This window comes from Euleptes europaea, chromosome 14 (assembly GCF_029931775.1).
Source record: "Euleptes europaea isolate rEulEur1 chromosome 14, rEulEur1.hap1, whole genome shotgun sequence".
Lineage (NCBI taxonomy): Eukaryota > Metazoa > Chordata > Lepidosauria > Squamata > Sphaerodactylidae > Euleptes > Euleptes europaea.
The window spans coordinates 31,617,063-31,630,655 of NC_079325.1; the positions used below are offsets into that span (position 1 = coordinate 31,617,063).

At 44.6% G+C, this 13,593-nt stretch overlaps 1 protein-coding gene across 1 annotated transcript in view; it reads left to right on the plus strand.

Annotated features, from left to right (window-relative positions):
* ANTXR1 (ANTXR cell adhesion molecule 1) overlaps positions 1-13,593 on the plus strand; it is a 149,470-nt gene that overhangs the window by 46,816 nt on the left and 89,061 nt on the right. The window contains exon 10 of the mRNA XM_056860417.1: positions 9,357-9,455. Within this exon, the coding sequence (XP_056716395.1) occupies positions 9,357-9,455 (99 nt within the window). The remainder of the gene's footprint in view (positions 1-9,356; positions 9,456-13,593) is intronic.

Genomic DNA, 13,593 nt, shown 5'->3' on the forward strand with positions numbered 1-13,593 from the left:
CCATCTTCCTGCTTTTCTTGGGAAATTTTCCAGATGGAACTTGGCATGAAATGCTAGAAAATTCCATTTGGTGTATGTCTGCTTCTATGAAGTGATCTTGATTTTGATCTATATTAGGAATGTGTTATAATTTTACTGTGGGACCTGAAAGGCTGTGGAATCTCAAAAATCATCTATCAGATTCAAGAATGCCCATTTATTGAATGTGTTTGTCATTCAAAAGCGTCTTTTTCATCCCTTCCCCACTCCTTGTATGCCTAATTTCTTGCCCCCAAATCCATAAAGAGTTAGATTCCAGTCCCACATCTTGGCTCTGGCCCTATTCAAATATTTTTCCCCTGGGAAGAGACTGGAAGGGGCCATAAGCTCATGTATCCCCTACCCAGCTCCTCTCATTTTGGAGACAAGTGAATAACTGAAAGGGGAAATCTTGCTTGGAGTGGGAGTAATGAGTGTGTATGGTCCTGGGGAGGCCCTAATAGGCATGTCACAGCACTACAGATAACTGGCCAATAGCCAGGGGGAGTTGAAAGATTCCACTTAGTCTTGTGTTTATGGCTCTGTGCACTTGGAAGGATGCATTGGAGAGCCAGTGTGGTTTAGTGTTTAGAGTCTCAGACTAGTATCTGAGAGGCCCAGGTTGAAATCCCCACTCTGCTATGGAAGCTCTCTGGGTGACCTTTGACCAGTCACATACTCTTAGGCTAACCTACCTCACAGAATTGTTGTGAGGATGAAATCTAGTAGAGAATTATGTACGCTGCTTTGGAGAAAGCCACAGGGGAGAAAGGCAGGGTATAAATGAAGTAAATAAATACATAAAGACCAAGAGGGAAAATGTTTCACAGAAGAAGAAAGGAAAATTGCCTTCTGAGGTCTTTGTCTTTTCCAGCTTGATGGAATCACTTTAATCCAGATTACTACATGAAGTCAGTGCAGTTATACTGTTGTGCTTCTGGTACAAAACCATTAGAACTAACTTTGCTTTGGAAAGAAAGGGATCTCTGTGGACTGCAGATTGCAGACTTATCTTGACGTTCCACCTTCTGGTTCTTTCGTCAGGGCTTCTTTAAATGTTTCACTGCCTGCCAGATCAGTGAGATGAGGCTGAGGGTATAACTAGACATTACAGTGGCCACACGTTTGACCCGTAGCCTCCACCATGTATGGGAAGAATTTGACCATTTGAAAAATGCTGTGAGGGCCCATGAGTTCACAGTGCGGGGGGACCAGATAATCTTGTCCACCCCTGCACCTTTTCAAGTATTGCAGTGCATTTTTAAATGGTCAATTTTTTCTTTAAAATGGTGGCGGCAGCCATGAGTCAAACACACTGCAGCTGTAACATCTCGTTTGGCCTTGAGGTCAAGCTCAGCAGCGACCGAGTTATTCATTTCAGTCATTGACTTACTATTGATTTTGAAATTAGAACAAATTCACGTTCTCAATTAGTTCTTTATTCTCCTGTGAATTCCCTATTTATCCAGTCAGCATGACAAACCTGCATTTTTATTAAACTACCTATCCATTGTGGTAGCAAAATTCTGAAGTCAAGTGGTGCAGGTCCCTGTTAATCCTGTTTTAGAATCAGGTTTTTATGCTAGGGTTGTTGACCAATTTAAAGATCTTTTTGATAACCCTTTTGAGAATCTGGCATATTTCCAATTATAGGGGCATTTCTGAGACATTTGAAAGAGATAATTTAGCGAACGAGGACTGTAATCATGTGCACACTTATCTGCAAGTAAGCCCCAATGAACTCTGTGCATTGTACTTATGGGTGAAGATGCACAGGATTAGACAATAAAGTTACCATTTCTTATTAGAAGACAGGCCCGTATTTAATTTCCCCTTCTAGAAACATCTCTGTTTCATTAACCCACCACAACAATATAGTTTCAAAGAAGAAACAGTCACTGACAAATTTTCCTCCATTGATTAAAATTTGCTCCCATCATTTAATTAACTGCATTTCAGTTGACTAAGTACTCATTTAAACCTATTCAAACTTGCACTCCTATTTTTATCCACATGACTCAGGACCCTTTAAGGATTAAACTAGACATGATGGGAGCTGCCAAGTTTTGCTCATGTTTGTTTCTGGTCTGTTCATCTATAAAATGTGTATGTATGTGAAGTAGGGGGAGATTTTATGGCAAAATGGCCAAAATGGAGGCACAGGTGAGAGTAGTTGAACCCACCACCATTTTACCTTGCTTTCTCTTGTTTTTGAGTACTTTTCTTGTGTCCTGGCTCACCTCTGGTGTCAGAGCTGGTCTGAGGGAAAGCGGAATTGAGGTGATAGACGCAAGGGACATAGGGAAGAGGAGAATGCAGCTCCCCTTACCTGCAAGACACTTACTTGTGTGTGGAAATTAGACGTCCTTTATATATGAATAGGACATACAAATGAGTAAAGAAACATGGCTACCCAGTGACATCTCCTTTGTTTCTAAGGTAGTCCTTTTCATTCCATTGGATTGTTGTACAGGTTTCAAAGGATTATCGCTATCAGGGACCTTAAGATCTGTATAGATAAAGAGTCGCATGCAAAAGCTGTCTTTGCAAGTTGGATAGTGCTTGAGAGCTGTTTGACACAATAATGTGAATCCTTTGATCATTTGAACATCAGGTGATGACTTGCACACATTAATGCATCATGTATAATTATGCTGGTCCTAGGATTTCCACATTGTCCTGTTTTAAACCCAGCAAATGCTGTCGGTCCATCTGTCCAGGGTGTAGGTCAGATGGTGACTGAGCACGGATCAGCACAGGGAGCTGTCCAAATGATAGGGAACCAGGGAGGCAGTCAGGAGCCTACAGGGTCAGCACCAGCACTGTCCAAGCACAGGACTTGAGCATGGGCTGGTTTCCAGAGGAGATGTTGACCCACAAAGGCCAAGTTTGGACTGAGGAGTCTTAGGATGTTTAGTTGTCTCACCCTTCCTGTTGCCCTGAGTGGAGATTCTGATCCTGTTGAGGCTTGAGATCAGCTCCCTCATCCTGGTTAGGACCAGGCACATAAACACATGAAGCTGCCTTATTCTGAATCAGACCATTGGTCCATCAAGGTCATCATTGTCTACTCAGACTGGCAGTGGCTCTCCAGGGTCTCCCGTAGAGGGCTTTCACGTCACGTACTGCCTCGTCCTTTTTCAAGTAGAGATGCCGGTGATTGAAATTAGGACCTTCTGCATACCAAGCAGATGTTCTTCCACTGAGCCACGGCCCCTCTTCAACAAAATATTCCAGGCTGCCAGGCAATCATTCTCTCTTCTGATACAGGCTTCTGCTTAGTCGTGAAGCCTCCCTCTTTTTTTAAGGGGGGGGGGGTTTCTGCAGAGATGGATCCAGTTGAGGGCTCTTGACTCCGCCTTCATTGGATCCCTGGATAAAGTTGCCTCCTGTGGCTTGAGGATTTCCAGTAGAGGTCCTGATTTCCATGTTCCTTGGGTTAGGAGGGGAATCCTTCTCCATTAAGGAGCTTCTGCCCACTCTAGCATTGGGGCAGGATAGGTGCTCACATATATCCCCTGAAATGCTTTTCAGAGGAGTTGGTTCATACATTCAGGTGCCGACCACCAAGTACAGGGAAATCAAGGGCTGTGCTATGCATAAATGTGTGATCCAACACAAAAAATGTGTTTTTTGGTACTAGTCCATCAATTGCACTGTGCTTTTGGGAAGTTTCAACATGCATGCAGAGCTTTATTGTCAGGCATTTACTGTTGCGGTGCCAGCAAAGCACTGTTGGTTAGTGCAGTGTACACAAGCACGTCGGTAGGGTGAAGGAAAGTCCGGGAGGAACTGAGGAGTATCCAAACTGCTTCTCCGTGTGAGTATCTGTAAGGCCCCGAGAAGCAACTGCAAACCCTGGGGTTTATATAGGAGGTAACAAGAGATGATCGGTGTCACTTAATCACCAGATTCCCTTGCTAGAAGGGTTTTGTCAAGGGGCTTATGCCTTGGAGCATCAGCAGTTGCTTCCCCAAACCAGTTGTCCTAGAAGGGCACTCAGATCTCTGCAAAACTGTCGCACAACACAGACAAAGGCTGTTTTTTTTTTTGTTTTTTTTTGCTTCCTTCTCCTGATGGAGCACCTTCTGTTTTCCTATTATTTTGCATGCTTCCTTGAATGAGCTCACCGGTCTGCAGGGATGGATTTGCCTGGATGGTGTGAAGCTGATCCTTCTAGGACAAAAGAAATTGAGGCTTGGAGCAAAGCCCAGATTCCTGAGTCAACTTGTATTCCTTGCACAGCTACAGAGCAGCAGCCCCCTGAGGGGTATTCTAAGAGAGGCAATGAGTGGGCGGTGTCTGTTAAGTGCCAGGGAAATTGTTGATTCAGCAGAAAGCGGTGTGTGTGTGTGTGTCACTTTCGCTGCGAAAGACGTTTAAACTGATAACCCTGCAGTCTCCTGATTGCCTGCTTATTTCAATATGCTTAATTATATGCATTTGGAAAATGGAAAGTGTAGAGAGCAATCCTAATCATGTCTGTGCAGAAGCGTGTCTGCTCAGGGCTAACTCCCAAGAAATTGTTTTTAGGATTGCATTTGTTGATCTCTCTCTGGAAAGTTTTCTTGAATTCATTTAGCTCTGCTTTTTTTTAGATGCTTTTCTTTCTGTGTACAGCAGTCTTTTAGATCTGTGTGTGTGTGTGTGCTGTCAAGTCACAGCTGACTTATGATGACCCCATAGGGTTTTTAAGGCAAGAGACGTTCAGAGGTAGTTTGCCCTTGCCTGCCTCTGTGTGGGCTGAGAGAGTTCTGAGAGAACTGTAACTAGCTTTTAAAACTTCTCTGGGGTCCCCAAAGCTAGAAATTGTGTCCTTCTTTCAACACCACATCCCCAGCTTCTTCTTGCTGGCCCACAGCAGAAACCCCCCTCAGATCTCTGGGATTCTAGGCAGAAGTGCAGAAAAGTGAATGTAACATATGCTTCTTGCTAATTATGCAAATAAAGATGAGCAGAAACAAGTGCACATTATAAAATTCAGATTTGCAAACTTTAAAAATTCAAGCTGTATAACAGCTGTGTGACATCTGGGACTGCTTTGCAGACTGTTAAAAAATAACTAAATATCAGTGGGAGAAGGCACTTGGAACAAACATTATCTGTTACATTTTTATTCTATCTGCCCTCCAAGGAGCTCACCCCCCATTTTATCCTCACAACAACTCTGTGAGGTAGGGTTAGGCTAAGAGAGAATAAGATTGACCCAAGGTCATCCAGCAAGCTTCAGGGCAGTGTGGGTATTTGAACCCAGATCGCACAGATACTAATCAGAACCTTTAACCTCTACACTTAGGGTTGCCAACTGCCAGGTAGTACTGACTAAACAATTGATACGTGTGCTGAACAACGTTAGTTAGGAACAATAAACAGCACCAAAGCTCAGTTTAAATATAAAAAATTATATCATGTTAAACCAAAGATGAATTTACAAGCAAGACATCATCATTGCACAGATAACAAGAACAGAATATCTAAACTGTAAGAAAATCTAAACTGTATAGGAAACTTCAAAGAAAAGTCCAGGAACTCCGGTTTCTTCACCGTGCGTGTATATAGAAAATCCCAGGACCTAATGTGGTTGCTCCACCGTCCAATTTCCAACACAGTGAGTTCCAAACAATACTTATATGATAAGTTCCAGGAATTAATAAGGTTACTTCACCGTCCAATTCCAAACAAGGTAAGTTTCAAAAGTAGAAAGCAAGATTAAAGAGGACACAAAAACAAGACTCAAAACAACACTTACGGATTTTGTGTTCGTTTCGCAGTTGCTTCATCAGTTGTTATTTCGTCTATTCATCCAAATTGCTTCTCGAAGTTCATATAGGGTACACAGCCCTCAATTCCCGACCAGCGACCCAAAGGGCTTCTTTCTATCTCTGATAGCTGGCTTCAGACAGAGATACACACTTGAGAGACCTACAGCAAACATTTTTGCAACTACAATATCCTGCAGATATGGTGCGAAAGATGATTGAGAAGGCCAGAATGATACCCAGGCACAACTTACTACAAGATAAGCCCAGAGAGAATGACAACAGAACACCTCTGGTTGTCACTTATAGCTCCCAACTAAAACCAGTCCAACGTATTATTAAGGACCTACAACCAATGCTGGATTGTGACACTTCCCTCGCTGAAGCACTGGGGGTGGGGGGCGTCCCTTTCTTGCTTACAGACAGCCGGCTAACCTAAAACAACTTCTCACCCATGATGATAAACTATTTAACAAGAACATAGACTCTGACACCAAGGCCTGCAACAAACCAAGGTGCCAACTTTGCCCTCATATAGATTCTAGGAACACCATCTCTGGACCCACCAATGTCAACCATACTATCTCAGGTTCATATTCCTGCTCATCTTCTAATGTGATTTATGCCATCACATGCCAGCAATGCCCTTCCACAATCCACATTGGACAAACAGGTCAGTCTCTTAGACAAAGATTAAATGGACATAAGTCTGACATCAGAAACCACAATATTCAAAAACCAGTGGGTGAACATTTCAACCTTCCAGGACATTCTGTTGCAGATTTAAGAGTAGCAGTTCTCTTACAAAGGAATTTTAAAGGGAGATTGGAAAGAGAAACTGCTGAATTAGTTGATATTCAAACTAAAGTCAATGCATTTACCTGGGCTGAATAAAGACCTTGCATTCATGGCCCATTACCAATGCTGATTTCTCCACACCCATCTCTCCCCTGGACATCACAGACTCTTTTGCATATCACACCTAATCCAATCAAGCCTGCTATTTACATTTACATACTGTTCCTCTACTTAAAGACCAATGGATTCACATTCTAGCTGTATCTGAAGAAGTGAGCTGTGGCTCACGAAAGCTCATACCCTACCAGAAAATATTTTTGTTAGTCTTTAAGGTGCTACTGGACTCTTGCCCTTTTTGACTATACCGTTTAGATTTTCTTACCGTTTAGATATTCTGTTCTTGTTATCTGTGCAATGATGATGTCTTGCTTGTAAATTCATCTTTGGTTTAACATGATATAATTTTTAATATTTAAACTGAGCTTTGGTGCTGTTTATTGTTCCGAACTGCCAGGTAGTAGCAGGAGATGTCCTGCTAATTCAACTGATCTCCAGCCGATAGAGATCAGTTCCCCTGGAGAAAAATGGCCACTTTGGCAATTGAACTCTATGGCATTGAAGTCCCTCCCCTCCCCAAACCCCACCCTCTTCAGGCTCCACCCCCAAAATCTCCGGCCGGTTGAGAAGAGGGACCTGGCAACTCTAACTACACTGCATTGGCATTCTCCACAAAGGAATTGAATTACTTTAAAATCTTCATTAAAGATTTGCAATTATTTCCACTAATATGAAGGAAAGTTTCTGTAAGATGTTATCCTTACTCCTCGTGTGTGTGTGTGTGTGTATGTGTGTAAAGTGCCGTCAAGTCGCAGCCGACTTACGGCGACCCCTTTTGGGGTTTTCATGGCAAGAGACTAACAGAGGTGGCTTGCCAGTGCCTTCCTCTGCACAGCAACCCTGGACTTCCTTGGTGGTCTCCCATCCAAATACTAACCAGGGCTGACCCTGCTTAGCTTCTGAGATCTGACGAGATCAGGCTAGCCTGGGCCATCCAGGTCAGGGCTTACTCCTCATAGGTTGAACAAAATAGATAAAGGCAATAAATACCAATGCAGGATATTTAATTATCCTTCCATGTGTGGAAACATCTTAAAATGCAGGCATATTAAGGCCGAGTTTTTACAAAAAATGAACTGACTAGCAGCCCATTATTTCATGATCCATTTGTGGTTTCATCTGCTGAAAGATTCTGCTGAAAGACAAGCTTTCACTTGCTGAGCACTGCTAAAATTGCATTTGCCCCCCCAAAATGGGGGGGGGTTGTTTAATGGGAGAAAGGTCCAGTTTAAAAAGTGTGGATTGCTAAGGTTTGGCACGGGGTGCAAATGTCAAAAATTACTGAGTTAGCGGGAATAAAAACAGGAGAAAAACAACAACAATGATAGCAATATTTATTGATTTCTAGAGTAAAAAACAGAACATCAATATGAGTGTTTTCCAGTTCTGTAATGTTAGTTTAAACCTTTTCTTTCTCTGAGATTTGAATTGTGTGGGAGAGCAAATTTTTGCATGGGTTTTATTTTAAATAAAGATATTATTTTGCTTTATTTTGTATAATGTGTATGTGTGTAAAGTGCCGTCAAGTCTCTGCTGACTTATGGCGACCCCAGCAAGTGAGATACAGAGGTGGTTTGCCATTGCCTTCCTCTGCAGAGTCTTCCTTGGAGGTCTCAATCCAGGTACTGACCCTGCTTAGCTTCTGAGATCTGATGAGATCGGGGTATCCCATGCTTCCTTCCCTCCCCTTTTGTATAATACAGTCCTATGATAGCTCAAACACAGAAGTCAGTGAGATAGGCATAATATTAGATATAAGCCAATATTAGATATAACCCTCCCTGTATTATATTACGGTCAACCAGTCTCTTAAATCCAATATAGAAAGTTATTTTAACATGTTTTGTGGCCTTCACAGTAACTCAAAGAGAAGGCTCATCTGGTTCTTGTAGGTTATCCGTGCTGTGTAACCGTGGTCTTGGTATTTTCTTTCCTGACGTTTCGCCAGCAGCTGTGGCAGACATCTTCAGAGGAGTAACACTGACACTAACACTAACACTAACAGTGTTACTCCTCTGAAGATGCCTGCCACAGCTGCTGGCGAAACGTCAGGAAAGAAAATACCAAGACCACGGTTACACAGCACGGATAACCTACAAGAACCAATGAACTCTGACCGTGAAAGCCTTCGACAATATTTAGAAGGCTCATCTGTCTCTAAATAACACTCTAATATCTGTTGTTGCACTTTACAGTATATATTGTGACAATTCCAGTATGTAGCAAAAGGGAACCAAATATCTCCAAATTTTAAAGCTGACCATTATTTTTGTGTCCACATATATTTATAAGAATCTTATTCACAGTCCATAGCCATTGCCTCAATGATGGAGTGGATTTCTGCTTCCACTTCTGAGTTAAGGTCATCTTGGCTGCAATAACCAGTTGCTTTAAGAGAATCCTCTGATGCTTTCCCATTCTAGCTGAGAATTCACCTTACAGAAAAATCTTTGGCATCAAAAGGTAGAAACTCAACTCAGAATAACCTCTGTTTCTTTATGAACTGTATTCCAGAATTTTTGTTCCAATGGGCAAGACCGCTGTAAGTGGAAGGAAGTCCACTTCTCTTTACCACATTTCTAGCATAACTCTGATTTAAAATATACAAATAAAAATATGGTGCCCTCATGAGAAATGGTGAGAATTATTTTTCTCGGCTTTCAGAGTCGTTCCAAGTAGTCGTGACAGGGAATGGATTCCGGCATGCCCGCAACGTCGACAGAGTCCTCTGCAGCTTCCGAATCAATGAGACGATCATTCTCAGTAAGTAGCTGGTTCTGCTTTCTTGGACTCTTGGATGGGTGACGAGTGTGTGTTTGCTGTCTGGCCTGCCAAAGAGCTCGGTACCATCTGTGATCCTGAAAGTGGCTATGGGTCATCTTGAGAAGGTGTTCAATACTGCTTGAGGGCAAGACGGATCTTGTATTCTTTGTGCAGAACACACAGATATTTACTGCATCCAGTTCAGGTCCTTATGAAGCCCTTCTTGTATACACACAGAGAGAAATGTGCTCGTACCTGTCATTCTAATGCATATTTTGCTGCAAGTTTCCTCAGAAGCTGGCTGTGCAGGGCACTGATTTGGCTGGCCTCCGTAAAGTCACCAGGAACAACATCAGTCCCTGGAACAGTTTTATACTTAAAAAATTATTAAGGTGACAAATTAAAAGACACACACACACACACACACACACACACACACATATACATTCATATGGTACTTTTAAAACTAAAAAGGTGGGCAGCTAGCCCAAAGCATGGGGGTGGAAGGTCCAGGATTAATGTCTGAGCCCATGGTTGATGCTAGCATACTCACCTGCTATTATTATGTTTTTGTCTTTGGGCCCATTGACTAGGTTTGCCAACCTCCAGGCGGTGGCTGGAGATCTCCCGCTATTACAGGGGTGGGGAACCTTTTTCCTGCCAAGGGCCATTCGCACATTTATAACATCTTTCGGGGGCCATACCAGGTGTAGATCTCCCGGTGGGGGGGAGAGGCTAGGGTTGCCAGGTCTCCAGCCACCACCTGCAGGTTGGCAACCCCAGGGGAGGCCACCCAGAGAAGGCCTGCAGGGCACCCCCCCTCCCCCCTCCCCCCTCCCAGGTGGGAGGGCAGCCAGTGGTGGGCCCCAGAAAACGAGGCGCCAGGGGGGTGCAGCCCACAGTCGATTGGCAAGGGAGGAAGGAAAACAGAGAAAGAGGAAAAGGGAGGGAGGGAGAAAGAGAGAGAAAAAGAGAAAGAAATGGAGAGAGGGGGAGAAAGAAAGAAAAGGACAGAGGGAAAGAAAAAAAAGGACGGAGGGAGACAAAGAAAGAGACAGAAAATAGGGAGGAAGAGAGGGAGAGAAAGAAAGAATGACAGAAAAAGAGGAAGAGAGAAAAGCCTCCCCCCCACACACACACACCCGCGCATGCCGGCCTGCGCAACCGGGCCCCAGCCACCCCACCTCCCCCGCCCACACACACACACCCGGCGGCGCACGGAGCACCAAGCAACCGGGCCCCAGTCTTCGTGCACTCCCCCCCCCAGAGTCCATAAAAGCCCTCCCCAAGCCTAATTGGTTCTGCATGCATGCTCTGCCGCCGGGAGCCGCCAGCCTCTCTCCCCCCCCCCCGCTGCTCAACAGTCGACAGGCAGCGAGAGGGGCTTACAATGTGCCGTAGCGTTCCTGCACGCCGCAGCTGTAGGGGGCAGCCTTGGGGGAAGAGTCCCTCCCCCTCCCCTCTCGCCGACCAACAACCAACAGTCAGTGAGAGGAGGTCCAAAGGGCGCTACAAGGGCGCTGTAAGCCATGGCCCCAGGAACACCCTCGGGGACGGCCACCCTGTGCCCCGCCTCCGTGGCAGGGTTCCCGGAGCTCCCGAGGGCCACAAAAAATGTCCTCGGGGGCCGCATACGGCCCCCGGGCCTGAGGTTCCCCACCCCTGCGCTATTACAACTGATCTCTAGGTGATAGAGATCAGTTCCTTTGGAGAAAATGGCTGTTTTGGCCATTGGACTCTCTGGCATTGAAGTCCCCCCCTCTCCAAACCCCGCCCTCCTCAGAATCCACCCCCAACCTGGAGCTGGCAACCCTAGTTGTTGAGCAGAACCTAGCCTCACCTTACAACTCAGGGACCCCCTCCCATGACAGCCATGCACTTCACCCCGAGGGCGGGGACTCAAACTGCGCAGAACAGGCTACAAATGGGCTATTTGTCCCAGGCATCCATAAAAACAAGGGCTCCTGTGCATAATCAGTGAAAATATTTCCCCAGGTCCCCTTGAAAGACGTATCTCTGATTTTGCTCTTTAGTTCCAAACTTTGTCACATATGTTTTTAATAAATACTTTATAGTAGACCCTTGCCGTTTTATGGGGGATCCATTCACCATGAATGGTTAAATATGTGAAAACTGGGAGGCCAGGGTCTGCTGTCTTCCAGTAACAAAACAACCAAATTTCCTGCGAAATGTAATGATGTAATAATTGTGATGATGGCACAGTGGCAGTAAAAACAGGCTGGATGCCATATTATGTGGTCGGAGCACAAATAAATAAAATTGTGACTCACAAATCTTCGAATGATGAGGGTCTACAGTAATTGTGAAATGGTTTTGCTTTGGTTACCTGCTGCTGAGGAGTTTTGTATAGCCGCCCTTGCTTCTGGGGAGAAAGCCAGGTTGTTTCCAGGGCATGGAGGAGCCACTTGAGAGAATTCTCGCATCTGGACCTTGCATACAAGAATTCTCACATGGGTCCTTGTAGGGGGATAGTGGCAGGGGCCTCCAGCATCCTACCTGCCTCAGACACCGTAAACCTTCTTGGTGGCCCTGATGGAGGCACGTGGAACATGACCTTCTTCCTCTGAAGAAGATCATAACTATTGGACAGAATTGTACAGTGAGTAAGAGGTCCTTTAGGTAACCCATTCGCAGATCATTTAGGGCTTTGTTGATATGTGACCTGATCTGGAAAGAAATGGGTAGCCATTGGAGTTGCAGTATGGCATGTTACTTACTGTTAGTATTCGTTCCTGGATTTTGCACCAATTGTAGTTTCTGGACCATCTTCTACAGCAGCCCGACACAGAGCGCAGTGGAGATGACCAAAAAAGGGATTCCTGTGGCCAGATCTCACTTTCCAAGGAAGACTTAAGGTCTTACCAAACCTGGATGAATGTTCTGTGTTCCACAGATGTAATGTGCATTTTGATCTGTAGATATATGGATCTAGCAGCACCCTTGAGCTGCAACTTGGATCCGTTAGAAAGAGTGCAGCCCTGCCCACAGGCTGCATCTCAGTTCTTTGATCAGCTCTGTTATGACCAACAGCACCTCACTCTTAGGTGTGCTGAGCTTCGGTTTGTTAGTCCTCACAGGGCCCATTACTGCCTCCAGGCATCCACTGCCTGATTTGACTCTGCTGAACAATATCCATGAAGATATTGAACTAAAATGCTTTCCTGGCAAAAAAAGCCCGAGCACACTCTTTCTGTTGCCCTTGGGCTGTGCTCAGTTCTACCAGCAGTACATTTGGCTGGTTCCATTCCTGCATTCTTGAAGGGCTGTTGCAAATTCTTGGCTGCAGCAGGCTTAAAAAAGCAGAGTTAATTCACTTAGGAACTGATAGGAACCTTATGCGGGCTGCATTGTGCAGGTCAGTTCTTTCGGTGACACTTCCTGTCCTCTGATTACATTCAAAGAAAGTGAAATGAAGTGGTGCTTAGATTAATCCAATTGAGAAGCAGCAGAAAATAGTGAGGGTTTTTTTTTCCAGGTCACAGAGCTGTATTGATCCAAGATTATTGATACAGGGATAAAAAGGGTCTGGGAGAATCCACTTTGTAACATTTAAAATTCTACCATGGGAAAGAGAGATTACTGGATATGCAGAGGGAAGTGGTATGGTTTTAAAAATAGTTTCCTTAAAACTAGTATTAAGGGATGAAAGAGTAGATACATGCATGAAAGTTTAACTAGTGCTTTATGTAAAAAAGAGTAAAAGTCAGACTGGTAGCCTGATGAACAGGCATAGGGGCAAACCTTGGCAGCTGATCAAGCATTTTGTTCACCACTAGAGATGTCTGTATTTTCAGCTTGAGGGGCTGTGGCTCAGTGGTGGAACACCTGCTTTGCATGCAGAATGTCCTTGGTTCAACCCCTGGCATCTTCGTTTAAAAGAGTCAGGTAGCAGGTGATGTGAAAAGCCTCTCTTTCAGATCCTGGAGAGTTGCTGCCAGTCAGAGTTGGCCATTACTGACCTTGGTAGATAAAGGGTCTGACTCAGTATAAGGCATCTTCATGGATTCAACTCCTAAGTGAGGATTTCTCGCTGAGCTGGTCTTATCCTGCTTCTATCTCCACTATGTTTGCCAGCTCCGGATTGAGAAATTCCTGGAGATTTGGGGGTGGCGCCTGG